The sequence below is a fragment of the Hemibagrus wyckioides genome, linkage group LG07, assembly GCF_019097595.1.
Source record: "Hemibagrus wyckioides isolate EC202008001 linkage group LG07, SWU_Hwy_1.0, whole genome shotgun sequence".
Classification (NCBI taxonomy): domain Eukaryota; kingdom Metazoa; phylum Chordata; class Actinopteri; order Siluriformes; family Bagridae; genus Hemibagrus; species Hemibagrus wyckioides.
In genome coordinates this window covers 28,361,293-28,380,495 of record NC_080716.1, presented here as the reverse complement: position 1 = coordinate 28,380,495, position 19,203 = coordinate 28,361,293, and the positions used below count along the sequence as shown (strand labels likewise).

The window sequence follows — 19,203 nt, the reverse complement described above, 5'->3', positions numbered from 1 at the left end:
TGCCAGATCATTTTTTCCTATACGCCGGGAGTCTTTTTTGCATGTTATACAAACCAAATTTGTTTTTAATATCGTCTATTCAAGGTTTTAGAACTTTTGGAAGATTTTAAGATTTATTATTATTATTTTTTATGTCGTCTGGCATATTTTTAATTTATTCAAAGTCAGTCCTCCAAACAAACACCTGGCAACTCATCTCTTTCTTTAGCAGAAACGAAACTCATCTGTTCCTGACTGTTTATTCGGGATTTTGATCTGTTTCGTTTGAGGGTTTTCAGACACACCTGTCTTCCACACGGCTTTTATAAACTGAACCAGGAAGTGTGAGCTGCTGTAAGTGAGTGTGTGTGAGTTTGTCCTTCAGTAAAATGGCAGAAGCGAGTATTTTAGGACTTCAGGATCAGTTCAACTGTTCAATCTGTCTGGATCTAGTCAAGGATCCAGTAACTCTCTCATGTGGACACAGTTTCTGTATGGTCTGTATTAATGGCTACTGGGATCAGGAGGATCAGCAGGGAGTCTATAGCTGTCCTCAGTGTAGACAAACCTTCACTCCAAGACCTGCTGTGAGTAAAAACACCATGCTGGCTGAAGTAGTGGAGACGCTGAAGAAGACAGGACTCCAAGCTACACGTCCTGCTCAGTCTACAGCTGGACCTGAAGATGTGGAGTGTGATTTTTGTACTGAGAATAAATCCAAAGCCATCAAGTCCTGCCTGGTGTGTCTGGCCTCTTTCTGTGAAACTCATCTCCAGCCTCACTATAAATCTCCTGCCTTTAAGAAGCACAAGCTGGTGGAAGCCTCCAGACGACTCCAGGAGCAGATCTGCTCTCAGCATGACAAACTGCTGGAGGTTTACTGTCGGACTAACCAGCAGTGTATCTGCATGTTGTGTATGTTGGATGAACATAAAGGACATGATACAGTATCAGCTGCAGCAGCACGAGTTGAGAAACAGGTAATTCTATCTCATGACTCTCTTCTACAATTAGGGAGGAAATGCAATGGCAGGTACACTTAATGTAAAATTGATTTAGCTTGAATTAAATTCCTTTATGGTGGTAAAGTGGTACAGCATCTCCAGTTCAATACTGAGTTTCTGTTATTGCCTGTTTTGGGTTTCTGTGCATGTTATCTTTATGTTAATATGTGTGTTAATATGCAAGGTGGCTTAAACTGGACTGGCATCCTTCCAAGGGTGTAGTCCCACATTACACCCAGTCATTTTAGGCTCAGGACTTACCAGAATAGAGCAGTGACTGAAGATGAAGGAAGAATTGCTTTCTTTAAATGACAGTAAATCTTTATGGTGTTTCTCAATTTTTGCAAATGATGTTTTCCAAAGGTCAAAATAAATGAAACTTTAATAGTTCTAAAGATGGGACCACATTTTTAAGAGTATCTAAGAGTGTAAAGTATATCTATAGAGTAGAAATGTACTGAATGTGTTACTTTACAACAATGTAAATTCTGTTCTTCTTTCATAGAAACAGTTGTTGAACCTGCAGGGAACATTCCAGCAGAAAATCCAGGAGAGAGAGCAGGAGCTTTTGGAGCTAACAAAGGCTGTGGAGTCCCACAAGGTGAATTTTATGAAGAACAGCAATCTGACTGCTGGAAGAGCTGTTTCAGGATCAGTCACACTCTTATTTAGTCATCTATTAATAGTCTCAGTGACATTAACTAGGGAAAAGAAGTAAAATCTCTCTTTCTCTCATTCTTTCTCTCTCTTTTTGGCTCCTAACAGCAATATGCTCAGACAGCAGTTCAGGAAATTGAGAGGATCTTTTTTGATCTGATCAAATCTATTAAGACAAGACTCTCTGAGGTGACACATCAGATCAGAGCTCAGGAGAAAGCTGCAGTGAGTCGAGCTGAAGAAATCATCAAGCAACTGGAGCAGGAGATTGCAGAGCTGAAGAGGAGAGATGCTGAAATGGAGGAGCTTTCACATGCAGAAGATCCCATCCATTTCCTCCAGGTGAGACCATTATTAAATAGATAAGTGTAACAATATAATATTCAATTCAATTCAATTTATTTTGTGTAGCGCCTTTTACAATGAACATTGTCTCAAAGCAGCTTTACAAAAAGAAGAGAAATGGAGAAAGGGGAGGGGAAAAATGAAAAAATATATATATATAAAAAAACTAAATACCTAGAAATAAGAATAAATTATTAAATTAAATTATTAAACTCTTTTATTTTATCCCTAATGAGCAAGCCTGTGGTGACGGTGGCAAGGAAAAACTCCCTGGGATGATATGAGGAAGAAATCTTGAGAGTAACCAGGCTCAGAAGGGAACCCATCCTCATTTGGGTGACACTAAACAGTAAATAATGTAACTGTAACTGATTAATGTCCTTTCTACAACAGCAATCAATGGGCCATGAGGAACTATTAGGTTATTGTAGATTCTAAGGTCATTATAAACACTAGTTCTTTGCTGTCAGAAGCTGACAGATGAAATGGCATATCTGTGATGGTGTGAAAGTCCCCAAGTGGCTCTGTCCATGGCTGTCTCCTGGTCCACACAGATCCATCCACAGCATCAGTGGGCACCACCAAGCGACGAGACTCCAACCAGGGGTAGGGCAGCGGTCACAATGGAAACTGGCAAACACTGGGAGCTCAGGAGTGGGGTGTATAGCTCGACAGAGAAAGACAGAGAGAAGGAGAAAGATATTAAGCATGATTCTGATCATGTGATGTTTAAGACAATGTAGATTATGTGTAAAGTGCAGTCAGGGACGCATTCAAAGCTCTGATCAGAAATAGTTATATTATCTAAAGAATTATCTATCAAATAATTTTTTTAAAAATAATTGTTGAATTTTCTGCCTGATATTGTCAATTTTTTCATTGAAGAAATTCATGAAGCCATTGCTGCTACTTATAGATGGTGTGCGCTTTTCTACAGTGGTTATACTCCTAGTAAGTTTTGCTACAGTACTAAATAAAAATTTAGGATTGTTTTTGTTATCTTCGATTAGGGCAGAGAGATACGCTGATCTAGCAGTACTAAGAGAATTTTTGTATCTCAGAAGGCTTTCTTTCCACGCTAACTGGAATACTGCCAATTTAATTTGATGCCATTTACGCTCTAGTTTCCTAGCAGACAGTTTTAAAGCTCGTGTGTGGTCGTTGTACCAGGGTGCTAGTTTCTTCTCTTTAATTATTTTCCTTTAAAGTGGAGCTACAGTGTCTAAGGTGTTCCGAAACATTGACTCCAAGTAATCAGTCACCTGATCAAGTTCTGTGGGGTCAGAAGGTGAACCAATCATGTGTGATAATTCTGGGAGACTATCGGTAAATCTTGCTGCAGTAGCAGACATAAATGTACGCTTGACACGGTAACATGGCAAATTGAGCATCTCGTGTCTAAGACGCATTTTAAATTAAATAAGATAGTGATTTGAGATAGCTTCCGACTGTGGAAGAGTGACTATGTTTTCTATATTTAATCCGAATGTAAAAATGAGATCCAGAGTGTGACCTCCATTATGAGTGGGTCCTATTACATTTTGATTAACACCTCATGAATCTAAGATGGACACAACTGCTGTTCTCAGAGGGTCTTCTGGCTTATCAAAATGAATGTTGAAGTCTCCTACTATTAATGCTTTCTCTAAAGAAACCACAAGGTTTGAAGTAAAATCTCCAAATTCAGAGTATGGCCCTGGGGGTCTGTAAATAACAATTAGTGGAATCGGCTCTGTGAACTTATTTTTTGTTGCTACATAAGTTAGCTTATAAAGAACTTCAAAAGTGTTGAATTGATGTCTGGGTTTTTGTGGGGCGCTTAGCTTATTATCATGAATAACTGCGACACCTCCTCCCCTGCCTGTTAGACGCGGTTGATGTATATAGCTATAGCCAGGCGGACAAGCTTCATTTAATGCTACGTACTCGTTTTGTTTAATCCATGTTTCTGTTAAACAAAGAACACTGAACTGAACTCCTGATCAGTAATCAGTTCATTAATAATAAGTGCTTTAGTTGACAGAGATCTTATATTTAACAGTCCTAGCTTCAGATCAAAGGTGCTGGCTGTACATTCACTATCATCTAGTTTTATGTTAATCAGGTTACTAAAACAAATTTTCTGATTTCTGTTAAAACATTTTTGTTTGGTTCGGGGAATAGACACAGTCTCAATGTTATGAACCCTGAGTGACGACTCATTGCAGCTAGCAGACGGTCAGATTAACCTGCTTATCTGCTCCCTGGCCCTGGCCCTGGATTGTCACCGATTAACTAGATCTGCTCTAAGACTATGTGCTATGCTGCAAGAAATGAGATCAGCGCCCTCCCGAGTGGGATGGACACCGTCCCGTCCTAACAGGCCAGCCTTGCCCTCAAAAGAGCTCCAATTATCTATGAAGCCCACATAATATATAATATAAATAAGTCCACATAAAATGACGTAAATATGCTAACTGGCCAAAGGGCCACTATGTAGACTACTAAAACCATTTTATAGCAAAGTTTTCATGCCTTGAGAATATCGCAGTGACAACAAAGAAGTTGCATTGTTGTCTCACAGCTACAGGGCCCCTGCTTTGATCATGAGCTTGGGTTACAGTCCTTACTGTGTATTTTAAATTTGGATTTCCTCATTTTAAAAATTAAAGACCATATCATTCATATATATATATATTGCAATATATAAGGTTGGAAACCACACAAGTGCCACACCCTCTCAGGAGCAAGCTCCTGGTTCACTATTTAAACAGAACACTGCACACGTAATCATGGATTTTCATCAGATTAATGAAGACAAATGAATTTTAATGATCAGATTTCTTTAGTCAGACTGTGCAGCAGGAATGCCGAGGAATGAGCGAGTTATAATGGGGCACACATGGTTTTTGTTTGTGTTGATAGTGCATGTAGAATAAACTTTACAAACAGCATAAACAGTTGAAGTGTGTCTTTCTCATAAGACGATTTTTACTTTCTCTTCTTCTGTTAATTTGCAGAAATTTGGAATTTGAGTGTTTTTTTTTCACTGAAGTTGTTTCTTTTGTGTTTTTGCCTCTGTGTAGCATTTTCAGCCTCTCATGACCCCTCCTGTATCTGCAGTATCACCAACCACCACCATCAGTTCTTTACTCTCATTTAAAGATGCAGTAAATTCTTTGTCTAAGTCAAAAGTGGAGCTGGAAGCACGTTCTAAAGAGCAGCTTGGAAAGATATCAGGTGAAGGTAAGACAGAGTTACTAATGTCACATTCTCTCCAAATACATTTAGCCCAATGAAAACTGTACAGTTTCAACATTTTCAAGACATATATTTGATTTAATATTTTAGTAGGTTTATTTGTGCTTGACCCAGTAAATAAATAAATATAATTTCAGCTACCTTTCCAATATTTTTTTTAACATAGACCATTAAAAACCATCACATTTGAGAATGAGACTTCAGTTTCAAGTAATGCATGTTAGCAATTTAAAAAATAAAATAATTTGCCATAAGCCTGCAGCATTGATACTGCACTTTTGGTCACAAATTTCTTGATGAAACAGGAACTGTAAGGAACTGTAATGAAATGTATAAAATGAGATGATGATGAATTTTGGGACCTGACAACATGTATTGTGCAAAAATACAATAGCAGCAGTTGAGGTAGTGCAAAATAGAAATAAACATAAATTTGAATATAAATATAGCAGCAGATGAAATACACAGGGGTTGAGGTAGTGCAATAAGTATCGAACAATATAGGTTATGTGTGTGTGAGTGTATCCACACAGGTGAGTTGAGAGAGTGAGGGTGTGTGTATGAGAGACAGAGAGTTATGAACAGTTCAGTCCTGAGTGTGTGTGTGTGTGTGTGAGAGAGAGAGTTTTGTACAGTTCAGTCCCGGGTGTTTAGGAGCCTGATGGCTTGAGGAAAGAAACTGTTCAACAGTTTGGTTCTGAGGGCCCGAATGCTCCGGGACCTCTTTCCAGATGGCAGGAGGGTGAAGAGTGTGTGTGAGGGGTGTGTGGGGTGTGTAAGAGTGTGTGTGAGGGGTGTGTGGGGTGTGTAAGAGTGTGTGTGAGGGGTCATCCACAATGCTGTTGACTTTGCGGATGCAGCGTGTAGTGTAAATATCCGTGATAGAGAGAAGAGAGACTCCGATGATGATCTCAGCTGTCCTCACTATCCGCTGAAGGGTCTTGCGAGACGGTGCAGTTCCCACACTAGGCAGTGATGCAGCTGCTCAGGACACTCTCGATGGTCCCTCTGTAGAACACAGTCAGGATGGGGGAGGGAGATGGGATTTCCTCAGCCTCCTCAGGAAGTAGAGGCACTGCTGGGCTTTCTTGGTGATGGAGCTGGTGTTGAGTGACCAGGAGAAGTCCTCTGCCAGATGATCAACAATCAATTAAATAGCTTTATCTTTTCCTCATAATCAAACAGAAAATGTTTGGATGGCAAATTTCAACAGGCCCTTTATTGCCAATATTTTTCCTTGGTTTTAGTTTTACTCGCTCAAATTCACAGTAACATTTTTTTTGTCTGAAATAATTAAAAAATATGTAATTTTGTCAAGTACATAAGCAGAGAACAGCCACTTTACTATCAGCCATTTACCATGATCACAAGACAGTGGTCACATACATTCCCAACTCTCCCCTGTCCACTTTTTGGTGCTGCTGGAGTAGCAACATGTTGTGAATACCTTGTGGAAAAGAGGTAAAAGGCCCAAATGTAATGATCTTAATAAACCATATTATTAAAAAAACATGTCAAAGTGAATGTATGACTTATTTTAATCTACTTACCCTGCACTATCTGAAAATTGCAGTCATGTCTATCTTATACAAAAACGTATTTCTGCAGCATTTGATTAATTATATATTATGGCATGTCCTTTAGGAATATAATGAATATTGATTGAATAACTTGAGAATATTTATTCAAAACTCTGAATATACAGATTGAAAAATGAATATTTTGATAGAATCCCGAGAATATAAAACAAAAACCTATATTAATTAATTGGAATGTGAGAAAATGTAACCAAAATCTGAGAATATATAATCAAAATATGAATATATCGAAATATCAGTTGAATATATTGACTGATTCACCTGTATATAAATCAGTATTTATGGACCCTTTTCTTGCCACATTTCAATAAAGACATTGCCTTGGTAATTGCCATGTGATCAATAATGTGTGTGTGCAGCACTTTTAAAAGCATTTGATCCAGAATAAACATTGCTCTAGTAGTAGAAAGACGGGGATGTACAATTCTGGCAGTTGCCTTAGGTACAAACAGTGGACAGTGTGCCTATTCAGGATCGCTGTGACATTCAGAAAAAAATCATAAGAATATTGAATGAAAGACTGAGAAATTTTTATTAAAAAACTGAATATATTTATTTAAAACTGAATATGTTAACTAAATCTTGAGAATATATTTTATTAAAAAACTGAATATATTTATTAAAAACTGAATACGTTGACAAAATCTTGAGAATATATTTTATTAAAAAACTGAATATATTTATTAAAAACTGAATACGTTGACAAAATCTTGAGAATATATGATCAAAATCTGAATATATTCATGGAAATGTTAGAAAATTGAATGAAAACTTGAGTATTGAGTGATTTTTCGTTTTTGTTTTATATTCTCGGTATTCCATTAAATATTCATGAATAATTTCCTAAATGGCATACCATAACTATGTGTATATATATATATATATATATATATATATATATATAATTTATTGTTTGAATTAATAAATGTAAGAGTCGTGTTAATTGATTACGTTAAGTGCTCTGGTGCAGTGTGATCGCGCACACACAAAACTCAAACTTCTCTCAAGAAACTCTAAGGACCTTTTCAACCACAAAGAAATTAACGTTAGTTAACATTATTTTAGTTTAAAACAAGCACGAACCGACGATTTACCCGAACTTTACACATGAAAAGGGAGGCAAAATCATCGTAAAGTCAACGGTTAGCCTAACAGTTAAGCTACTAACCTAGCGTAACATAGCATGAACTTCAAGGATGGATGGGTTTGGAGCCATTACACGAGACTGAAACAACGTAACGTCAGAAGCTCAAGTTAAGCAGAAAACAGGTCTGCAGCAGTAATTAGCAAATTAGGAAATAGCGAGGATAGTCCGTTTCAAGTCAAGTGACGAGGTTAACTAGCCTGCTAACAAGCAAGCTGGCTAGATTACTCCCCATCGGCTAACAGTAAAGTTAACGCTACCGTTACGTATTTAGTGGTGGTGACTTCGGTTGACAAGCTACAAGCAGGAGAGCTCAAGCAAATACACTTACTGTGAAAGTCAGTATCTCCATTAAAAGTGCACCCAGTCATCCGCATGACCCACGAAGCTCAGCCGCCATCCAACTAATATCATTTCGAGTTTCGAGCGCAAACACTCCCCTGACGTCACCCAAGGTGAGGGTTGTTAGATATGGTCACATTACTGAAGTAAAGTTAACTTAGTCTTAATTACTGCATGTCATACACCGTTCTTTAAGTTAATCTTACTTGTGGTTTTCATATAGACATTACACGTATTTATAATGATACAAAATTACATACAAATATAAAGTATCACATTAAAAAATAAGACACTACACTGAAGTAAAATTCAAAACACTATAATTTAATATAAACTTTACTCATGTAATAAATATAATATCTACTGGGCCAAAAAGTCATTCTTTTCAGTGTAGATGATATTTTCTTCTGGTGTGATTGTGAAGATTTGCAAATTCATGTGTGGTGTTGGAATAAAAATAGTCTTTAATGTTTCTTAAATAAATACCAAAAAGGTACAAACATCAGTGCAGGACTGAAGAGGGTAACAACATATAACACTGTACAATATTATAATAATATACATGCTAACAAGCCAGTCACATGTGATCTCACTGATCTAATAATGGAGTAATGAACTAGGAAAGCAGGAGGAGGTCAGTCTTGTGCTTTCTGGCTTTCTCTGCTGGACCGTTCATGGTATTACTTTGTGATGCTGATCAGCTCTAAGGGGTTGGATGCTGTTTGCAATAAAATCTGCGCATACTTTTTAGTTATATTATCCTTGTAGCTACAGTGCAAGAATTAAGCCATGGACTTAAATGTATTGCTTAATTGGAAGCATTTGTGTATATTACATGTTTAGCTGGACAGATAGTTTTAAAAAAAACATGCTGTTTTCATTTTTCTTATTGTGATTGTACTTAAATGTCTGTTTCCCAGTGAAGAAAATCCTGATCCTGTCCCCTGAAAGAAGAGAAGACTTTCTGCAATGTAAGTGTCTCTTCCATAAAAACAGGCAAAGACACACAACAGAAAAGCATTCGCCTAACACCCAGAGTGCAAATCCTGACAACATGCAGGAATGGGAGGGGTATACTCTCTCTTACCTGTTAAACAGAAAGGCAGAAGCTTCCATGGGCATATATATATATATATATATATATATATATATATATAGTAGTGTACAGTAGTGTATATGTGTGTATATATATACACTACTGCTCAAAAATTTGGGATCACTTGCATATTTCAACTTGATTTCAGCTACAGAGAAAGACTCCATCAGCCAATCCATCTAGTGGGAGATGCTCCAGGAAGCATGGGGTGAAATCTCATCAGATTATCTTGAAAAATTGACAGCTAAAATGCCCAGGCTGTAATTGCTGCTATATTTGTTTGTTGTAATTTTTTTATGAAGGCAAAGTTTGAAGAAAACATTCATCATTTCCATCAAAATCATTATTCCTAACTCTGACATGTCAGCATGTCCTGTTCTTTTGCTATATTTTCTATTCAGACTAATTTCTTGTGTATTTCCTTGAAAAACAATACAATTTTTGAGCGATCCCAAACTTTTGAGAGGTAGTATATATACTGTATATATATATGTATGTATACACTACTCACAAAAAGTTAAGGATATTTGGCTTTCGGGTGAAATTTCAGGATGCACCTAAAATGCACTATAACCTTTACACGTGAACTTAATTTGACCTTCTCTACACTTTTGAAAGCAACTGATGTCCAACTGTTCAGTGTTTCAGTACTTTTTGCATAACTTGCTGTTCTCTAACAAGGTCTCTAGCTCTCTAGCACTCATACGTCTATTTACATATATTTACATATATATAGTATCTCACAAAAGTGAGTACACCCCTCACATTTTTGTAAATATTTTATTATATCTTTTCATGTGACAACACTGAAGAAATGACACTCTGCTACAATGTAAAGTATTGAGTGTACAGCGTGTATAACAGTGTAAATTTGCTGTCCTCTCAAAATACAGCCATTAATGTCTAAACCGATGACAACAAAAGTGAGTACACCCCTAAAGCCTAGTTCACACTACAGGATTTTAAGCCCGATTTAAGCCTGATTTGCAAATTAACGAGCTCGCTGACAGATCGGTCTGTGATCGTAGGAAAATCAGCGGGTGATCAGCGCTCGGCAATCTTTATGTGTGAACTACTCAACGACGCATCAAAGAGGCTCGCTGACACATCGCTGACACCTCGCAGACTAAATCCAGATATCTGGCATGTAAAATATCTGGGACGGTCGGCCGACACAACAGAGTTGAGGTCACCGGAAGAAAAGCAGCAGCACCAACATGGCTTCAAAAATAGTGTGGACACAACATTTATTTTAATAAATTAACATTTATTTAGAGCGAGACTCCTACCGACATCCATTTTCAAAACAAACCGAAAGTCTCGCGTCATTTCCGGATCCACTTGTCGCGTGTGTTTTCGTGACAAAACGTGGTATGGGGACAGCGTTGAGTGACAGAAGTTGTTGTCAGATGGTGTGGTGTGAGACCTCCTCTTGTGGATCATTTACAAAGCGTCGCGTAGTGTGAACACCACAAGGACAAAAAGACATACAGTGAAGTCATGTAGTCTGAACAGCAAAGCGATCTGCCAAAGGTTAAAGTCTTGTAGTGTGACCAGGCCTTAAGTGGAAATGTCCAAATTGGGCCCAATTAGCCATTTACCCTCCCCGGTGTCATGTGACTCGTTAGTGTTACAAGGTCTCAGGTGTGAATAGGGAGCAGGTGTGTTAAATTTGGTGTTATTGCTCTCACACTCTCTCATACTGGTCACTGGAAGTTCAACATGGCACCTCATGGTAAAGAACTCTCTGAGGATCTGAAAAAAAGAATTGTTGCTCTAGATAAAGATGGCCTAGGCTATAAGAAGACACTGAAACTGAGCTGCAGCATGGTGGGCAAGACCATACAGCAGTTTTACAGGACAGGTTCCACTCAGAACAGGCCTCGGCATGGTCCACCAAAGAAGTTGAGTGCACGTGCTCAGCGTCATATCCGGAGGTTGTCTTTGGGAAATAGATGTATGAGTGCTGGCAGCATTGCTGCAGAGGTCGAAGAGGTGGGGGGTCAGCCTGTCAGTGTTCAGACCATACGCCACACACTGCATCGAACTGGTCTGCATGGCTGTCATCCCAGAAGGAAGCCTTTACTAAAGATGATGCTCAAGAAAGCCCGCATACAGTTTGCTGAAGACAAGCAGACTAAGGGCATGGAACCATGTCTTGTGGTCCAATGTGACCAAGATAAACTTATTTGGTTCAGATGGTGTCAAGCGTGTGTGGCAGCAACCAGGTGAGGAGTACAAAGACAAGTGTGTTTTGTCTACAGTCAAGTATGGTAGTGGGAGTGTCATGGTCTGGGCCTGCATGAGTGCTGCCGGCACTGGGGAGCTACAGTTCATTAAGGGAACCATGAATGCCAACATGTACTGTGACATACTGAAGCAGAGCATGACCACCCCCTTCAGAGACTGGGCCACAGGGCAGTATTCCAACATGATAACGACCCCAAACACACCTCCAAGACGACCACTGCCTTGGTGATGGACTGGCCAAGCATGTCTCCAGACCTAAACCCTATTGAGCATCTGTGGGGCATCCTCAAACGGAAGGTGGGGGAGCACAAGGTCTCTAACATCCACCAGCTCTGTGATGTCATCATGGAGGATTGTAAGAGGACTCCAGTGGCAACCTGTGAAGCTCTGATGAACTGCTTGTTCAAGAGGGTTAAGGCAGTGCTGGAAAATAATGGTGGCCACACAAAATATTGACACTTTGGGCTCAATTTGGACATTTCCACTTAGGGGTGTAGTCACTTTTGTTGCCAACGGTTTAGACATTAATGGCTGTGTGTTGAGTTATTTTGAGGGGACAGTAAATTTACACTGTTATACAGGCTGTACACTCACTACTTTACATTGTAGCAGAGGGTCATTTCTTCAGTGTTGTCACATGAAAAGATATAATAAAATATTTACACAAATGTGAGGGGTGTACTGTATATATATATATATATATATATATATATATATATATATATATATATATATATATATATATAATTTTTTTTTTTCAAAGCTAATTATAAGCATATATAAACGTGCAGCTGTTGCACAAGCAGCAGTTCAAAAATATGCAGTCAGCTGGTTTCAGAGGAAGGTTGTGATCAGTTGATAGGTTGGGGAACTGGCAATAAAACCCCAACTTCTCAACCTAAATATTTAGGTAACAGTTACATTAACAGAAAGACAAAAGCATAAAAGATTAAACTTTTTTTCCCATCAGATTCCTGTCAACTCACACTGGATCCCAACACAGCAAATGATCGCGTCAATCTGTCTGATTCAAACAGAATGGCGACTGACAGAAATGTCCAATCAAATCCTTCGTATGGTTTTGGTAGACAGACAGTAAGGCATGAAGAAAGGTATGTACATCCAGAGAGCTTTAACAGTTTCTCCCAGGTGTTGTGTAGAGAGAGTGTGTCTGGATGCTGTTACTGGGAGGTGGAGTTGAGCGGGAATAAAGGAGTTAATATAGCAGTGTCATATATAGACATCAGAAGGAAGGGAAATAATAATGAATGTCAGTTTGGACGTAACAGAAACTCCTGGAGTTTGCTGTGCCAACCATCTACATGCTCATTCTTACACAACAACCAAGAAACTAATATCCCCATAAACTCCACACCCTCTAGAATAGGAGTTTATGTGGATCACAAGGCAGGAACTTTGTCTTTCTACAACGTCTCAGACATGATGAAGCTCCTCCACAGAGTTCACACCACATTCACTCAGCCTCTTTACCCTGGATTCGGGCTAAATAACAATTCAACAGTAAAACTATACTACTGAAAATAGATTTTGGAATAGATTATTCTGTATGATAATCAAATAAACATAAATATAAGAAGCAAGCCATGCTATTTTTAAAAAACACTTTCAAAATGATGAGAAATTAAAAAGCTAACTTTTTGTTTGATATCTAAACTCTAAAAAAAAAACTAAAAAAAAATCTAAAAAAAAAAAACTAAACAGTAAATAGTTGAAAGCTAAATAAACGCTTTCAACTTAAAATGGAAAAATATTTCAAATTCAACATAATTTTATGCTCATGATCCTTGAAAATTGTGTTAAAAATAAAATAGAATTAAAAGTATAGTCTAATGTTCATATCTACCACTGTAAAATCATTTTCTTCACTTAGATTTTCTTGATATAAATATCCTGTAATGTCAGAAACACCATTGCAGCAATGCATTCTTTAGCTTTTGTGATTCAGCAAGGAAGTGTGCTGTTTCTGTTCCAGGAAGTAATGCTGCCAGGCAGGATGCTCTCTAAAGGGGCACTGGTGCGTAGAGATAGTACAGGTGTTGTTATGCCTTCTTCACTAGTGTCTCAGTATCATGTGGCCACCTCAAATCTTCAGAGAATTAGGGTACACTCTCCAAATGGTTTCCACTTCCTCCTGGTAGACTAATTTATTATTACTGGTGATCAGTTTTAGCACACTGGTGTCATTAGCAGTAGGACAGTGGTAGCTCAGTAGTAAAGGTATTGTACTGCTGATTGCAAGGTTTTGAGTTCAAATCCCAGTGCTGCCACTCAACAAACCCTCAACTGCTCAGTTGTATAAAAAATCTGATAACTGGAACTTGCTCTGTAACATGTCAGCTGTTTGTAGTGATTCCCAATTTTACATGTTTGAGCAACATGGATGATGTATAATGCAGCTGTTGTACATTAAAACAAGTGTAAATGTGTCAAGCAAGCTCCTGGACACAAGCACATAGTGACCCAGCCTGATTTATCATATGTACATATAATTAACGCTGACATAGTGAATGCTGCTACACAGCTACAGTCATCAGGAAGTAAATCAAGAAGGTTCCCAGCCCAAAGCAGCACCACAACTTGTACATTATCACACAACTGAGAGATTTCTTAGCTAATAAATACTGACATCTGTGTAATCCATGTCTATGTATCAATGATTTATTGCTAACGCTGTTTAAACTTCATTATCTACAATTTTCAAAATAATGATTGTCAATGTTTTTTTTTTCTATTTTTATTGTTATATCATTAACTCTTTAAAAAAGATTACATTAGTATCTAATTTTACTCTCACTATAATTATCACCATACATGTTTTGATTATTTAAATGCAAACCAAGCATTTTTTTAGTTTGATTTAATATTATTCTCCAATATATCCTGCAGGGTTTCAGTGTGACTAGATGTGAGTTTTGGGTTGGGCTGCTATATTTCCACCATTTAAGTCCCAGTCATGTTGAAATCTAATGAGAAACACCAAGCTGTTCTGTATTGTTCTGTTTGTTTTTGCTTTTTTATCTGTATTTTTTGATCTTCTACAGGCTACAACTGCTCATTGTGTTTAATATCAGGTCTGGTAAACTAATATAACTCAAGATCCACGAAATGCCAGTATTGCATGTTGTTGTATAATGCATTGGCATCTTATTTGTTGCTGAAATGTCCTTTACTATAACCAATAAACTTTACTAGAATTGCAGATTTGATTCCTTCGCCCTGACTCCACTGTTATTTTACATAATCCTCCAGTCTAGGGGAAGGTAACGAGGAAAGGGAAAAAAACTGCAAAAATGAAATAGTACCAGTGAACCAAGAGCTTCAGATCTTCAGGTAAAAAAGATTTAATCCAAAAAGCAAGCATCTGGGCAGGACCAGGCCAAAAACAAAGAACAAAGTGTCATGTCATATCATATCATATCATATCATATCATATCATATCATATCATATATCATATCAAATATAACTTCATAAATAAATAAATAAATAAATAAATAAATCCTACTCTAATACAAATATCACATACAAATACTCATATACAGTCATCCCTATCATGAATTATTAAAGAAAATAAAAGAAAACACATGGATGCAACAATTTACGACTAATTTGACACCCCTAAGGACTGTCACATTATTAGATTTTTCTTGTCACATTAGGATTTTTCACACAGCTTCTGCTTTGAAAATTCTGCTGAAGTGCACTTGAAATAATCAATACAGAATATATTAATTCTATAAAATAAAAATAAATCATTGAGACCTTTTGTCCCTCCCAATATTACTCAGAAACATACAAGTCATACTCTAATCAGGCCTGGAGGTCAAAGCCGGATAGTAAGGGTGAGGTTTAATTTTTGAGCGTGGGGTTGTATGAGAAGGCCGTACTAAGAAGTGAGTGCAGTGTCATGTTTGGTCGGTAAAATTGCTTCAACGGAAGATTATCGAGGCTTAAGTTGGACAAGGGACAACAGCACTAAATGGCAGAGTGGATATTGACCCGCGGTTTCCGAGGCAGAAGGGGTCTTTTCAGCTTTTTGTTTTGTTAGGATGTGTTAGCTGTTAGCATGGCGCACTGACATATCGTAAAGGCCACGAAAGCTGGGAGCGTGTTTAAAGTCAAAACCCCGTTTGATTATCGTTACACGAAGAGACTTGTTGCATATTTCTTCGCTGTACCTTGCACACTGTGTTTGATTGGAAGCATGCCAAGAACTAACGCTTCAACAGAAGTTTTTTCTTTCTAGTGTATTTGAGATTCTCTGCACGTGTCGGAGTGTGTGAGACCGAGTCCACAGTATGATGTCGTTGGTGCAGAGACGTAACTTCTAAAGAGTTCCACTTCATAGATGGTTTTGCTACCCTGCCATCCAAGTAACATCTTGATCTGGTTCATCTCCAGTCTAAACTTGTTTTTTGGACATACTCTGACCTTTTCACAAAGTTGAGTGGATCGGATTTAGTTGTATTAATTCTCAATCGAGTGAATCGCCGACTTGGGTGCAACCACGCCATCTTCAGTTGATTTCAACGCACTCTATGTTTGGGCAAAAGCACTCCAAGGTTTTGACCTGGCTCACAGTCTCCGCTCTAATTCATTCCAAAGGTGTTCTATGGGGTTAAGGTCAGGACAGTCAAGTTCCTCCACACCAACCTTGCTCTTTCATCTGTTTGTGATTAACTGTGTGCCTGTAACTGTGTTTATCTAGTGAAGAAAGTTCGAGTTATTCCTCCTAAAAGCAGAGAAGAGTTTTTTTTGTTTTTTAATGTAATCTGTCTTTTTAAGGGAAACAAACTTACTGATTTGCAGGATAAATGTCTGCTCTGCGTGGATGTTAATTGGTATAACCTGGCAACCCTGCCAGTGGCAACCCTGCCTGCAGAACAAAAGAGCAAGTCACACTGTTCATTGACATGTATTCAGGGCTCATTTGTTCAGTGTACATATTTTGTCATTCTTAAACAGTCATTCTCCAATGATACTAAAAGAAAATGTTCTCAGAAACTCACAGTCATTAGAATGAATTGCCGCTTAAAGGATCTCATTTGGACTGGCAGTAGTTTCATAATCCCAGTTTTATTCCGTTACACCTCACCAGTTCCACAGGCTGATCGCCTCCATGCCACGCCACGTTGATGCAGTAATCTGTGCAAAAGGAGCGCCAACCAAATATAAAGTGCATAAATTACATACTTTACTCAGAAGTTTGACTTTTCTGCATTAAACATTATTTCTTTGACCATTTTAAATAGTCTATATTTTGAGTCATAATTATCTAAATTAAAAGAAAAAAGGCTTTAAATATTTTAGCCGTAAATATTTAATTATATATAAATATTAAATATATAATTGTTTCAATGTTTTGAATTAAATTGTGGGCAAAAATGAATGCTTCCTCAATATTCTATTTTTTAGATGTACCTTTATAGATGATGGTATGAGTTTGTTATTCATTTCTAGAATTTTCTTCGTGAAATGTTAATTTTTTTTCTTCCATCAGCTTTCGGTCCGTTCACATTGGATCCTGATACAGCAAATTTCTACCTCTGTCTGTCTGAGGGGAACACAGTTGTGACCAAATATCTATTAAGCTTATATGCTTATTCATCTGGGAGTTTTGAATGTTATTCCCAGGTGTTGTGTAGTGAGAGTGTGTCTGGATGCTGTTACTGGGAGGTGGAGTGGAGCGGGTATGAAGGGGTTAATATAGCAGTGTCCTATAAAGACATCAGCAGGAAAGGAAGCGGTAATGAAGGTCAGTTTGGACGTAACGATAAGTCCTGGATTTTGCTGTGCCAACCATTTAAATGCTCATTCTTACACAACAACCAACAAACCATTATTGCCATAAACTCCACCCCCTCTAGAATAGGTGTGTTTGTGGATCACGAGGCAGGATTTCTATCTTTCTACAGCGTCTCCGACACGATGAAGCTCCTCCACACAATCAAGTGCACTTTCACTCAGCCTTTGTATCCAGGGTTCACAATCAATTCCAGTTCAACTCTAAAGCTATGCCGTCTAAAATAGATATGTTTGGAAGCTAAAACCCTGTAAGATGAATATTACAGTGATTACATAAGGCTATAAACAGCTGTTTCCTCACCAGGCTTTCCCTTTGTTGTCTCTCCTTAAGTTACAACTTTACTTCTGACTCCCTCTGAATACTCTTTATGTTAAATAATAAATCTGTTCACAGAAAATTTCACCATCTCAGTAATTAAACCTTTTCTTTGTTAAATCTCAGCATTTCTGTCGTCTTTTCATTTATGTGGTATGGTCATTATGAGCTTCTCTGGACTACTGACCTGCTGTAAGACCTGCTATTACAGAGAACTAATTAACACCTTTTTAACCAATTGAAGAGTTAATTTGAGAATTCAGGTGTGATAGAAATACATTAAAACGTTAAGCTTTTTAGTTCTGCTTGAGTATTTCATCATGTTGATGGATTTGAGTTCCACCTGAAATCCTTTTACATTTTGCTCCACAAATCTTTAGTCTTTACAGGAGTGTGTGTGTGTGTGTGTGTGCTCTCTCTTTCAGAAGCCTTTAAGTCACATAGAAATAAATGCAATTTGAGCACCCAGGATGAGAAAAAAATCAGTGTCTGATTCGTAAAACACAAGACAAGCAGTGATTTGAGCACAAATAATGAATCAGCTTCAGTCTCCTGCACACTAGTCATTTATTTACACACCTTATAAATATTAAATGCCCAAATTTACCTTGTACTGTATATGTATAATTCATACTAAACACTCCCTAATTAACCTTACCGCTTGTTACAGTATGTTACTTTTGAAATGTTTTCAAATGTTGTTTATAAATGAAAACTTTATATTTACTTCACCTTTTCTCCAATATATATGCTTACGTTTTTCAAGAAATGACATTTTGAAAAAGACTTTCAATATTTAGCCCCTGAACAAAAAAATCAGAAAAGATTCCATATCTTGGAATAATTTTTTCTATGTGTGATTATGATGTTTCTGGAGCTTTTTTCTTGTTAAAACCTCCTCTTGAGGTTCTCCTTTTGACTGGTTTATTGAATAAGACTGATGATAATCAAGACTTTCAGATAGAGTCCTACTTTTTTGTCAGGTCCTCAGCAAGACAATCTCTGTCTTTACATTTTTAGAGATTTTATTTAATGTTAGATTTTATTACAAATCTAGTTCATCCACTTTACTTTTTCCCCCTTTTTCCTCAATGAAAAACTGGCAAATGTGAGAAACCTGAAGATCAACAAATGCTCTCATTCTACAGCACATACTCTCTCTCTCTCTCTCTGTCATATAACAAATTTATCATAATTTCTTTTCTCACATATGCATATAAGTGTATATGTGGAATAATCAGTGTAATCAGAAAGCTTTCTATTGGTGGTGTTCATCTGTTTATGTTCGCAAAAGTCACACAGTGAATCAGAAGACCATCTGAAGATCATCTTTTCACTTATAAAATTGTATCCTCCTGTGTTATAAGATGCAATAACTTTTCATATGTATTTAAAGGAGGTTTTTACA

At 37.5% G+C, this 19,203-nt stretch overlaps 1 protein-coding gene across 2 annotated transcripts; it reads left to right on the top strand.

Annotated features, from left to right (window-relative positions):
• Positions 1-221: 221 nt before the first annotated feature.
• Positions 222-17,704, top strand: LOC131355819 (E3 ubiquitin/ISG15 ligase TRIM25-like). Of its 2 annotated transcripts, none has more exons than XM_058394334.1 (6): positions 222-959; positions 1,489-1,584; positions 1,749-1,982; positions 5,051-5,210; positions 9,230-9,280; positions 17,175-17,704. In XM_058394334.1, exons 1-6 carry the CDS (start codon positions 369-371, stop codon positions 17,702-17,704), a joined length of 1,662 nt encoding a protein of 553 aa, XP_058250317.1. In that variant the 5' UTR covers positions 222-368. The 2 variants fall into 2 exon arrangements, with proteins under 2 accessions (XP_058250317.1, XP_058250316.1); XM_058394333.1 differs by lacking the exon at positions 17,175-17,704 and adding an exon at positions 12,626-14,870.
• Positions 17,705-19,203: the final 1,499 nt, after the last annotated feature.

What these genes read in the sequence shown, in the direction of transcription:
- LOC131355819 (XM_058394333.1), top strand. Translation starts at nt 369, where the DNA reads ATGGCAGAAGCGAGTATTTTAGGACTTCAGGATCAGTTCAACTGTTCA. An exon ending in AGGCTGTGGAGTCCCACAAG is followed by an intron (nt 1,585 to 1,748) that starts GTGAATTTTATG and finishes GGCTCCTAACAG; the next exon opens with CAATATGCTCAGACAGCAGT. An exon ending in ATCCCATCCATTTCCTCCAG is followed by an intron (nt 1,983 to 5,050) that starts GTGAGACCATTA and finishes GCCTCTGTGTAG; the next exon opens with CATTTTCAGCCTCTCATGAC.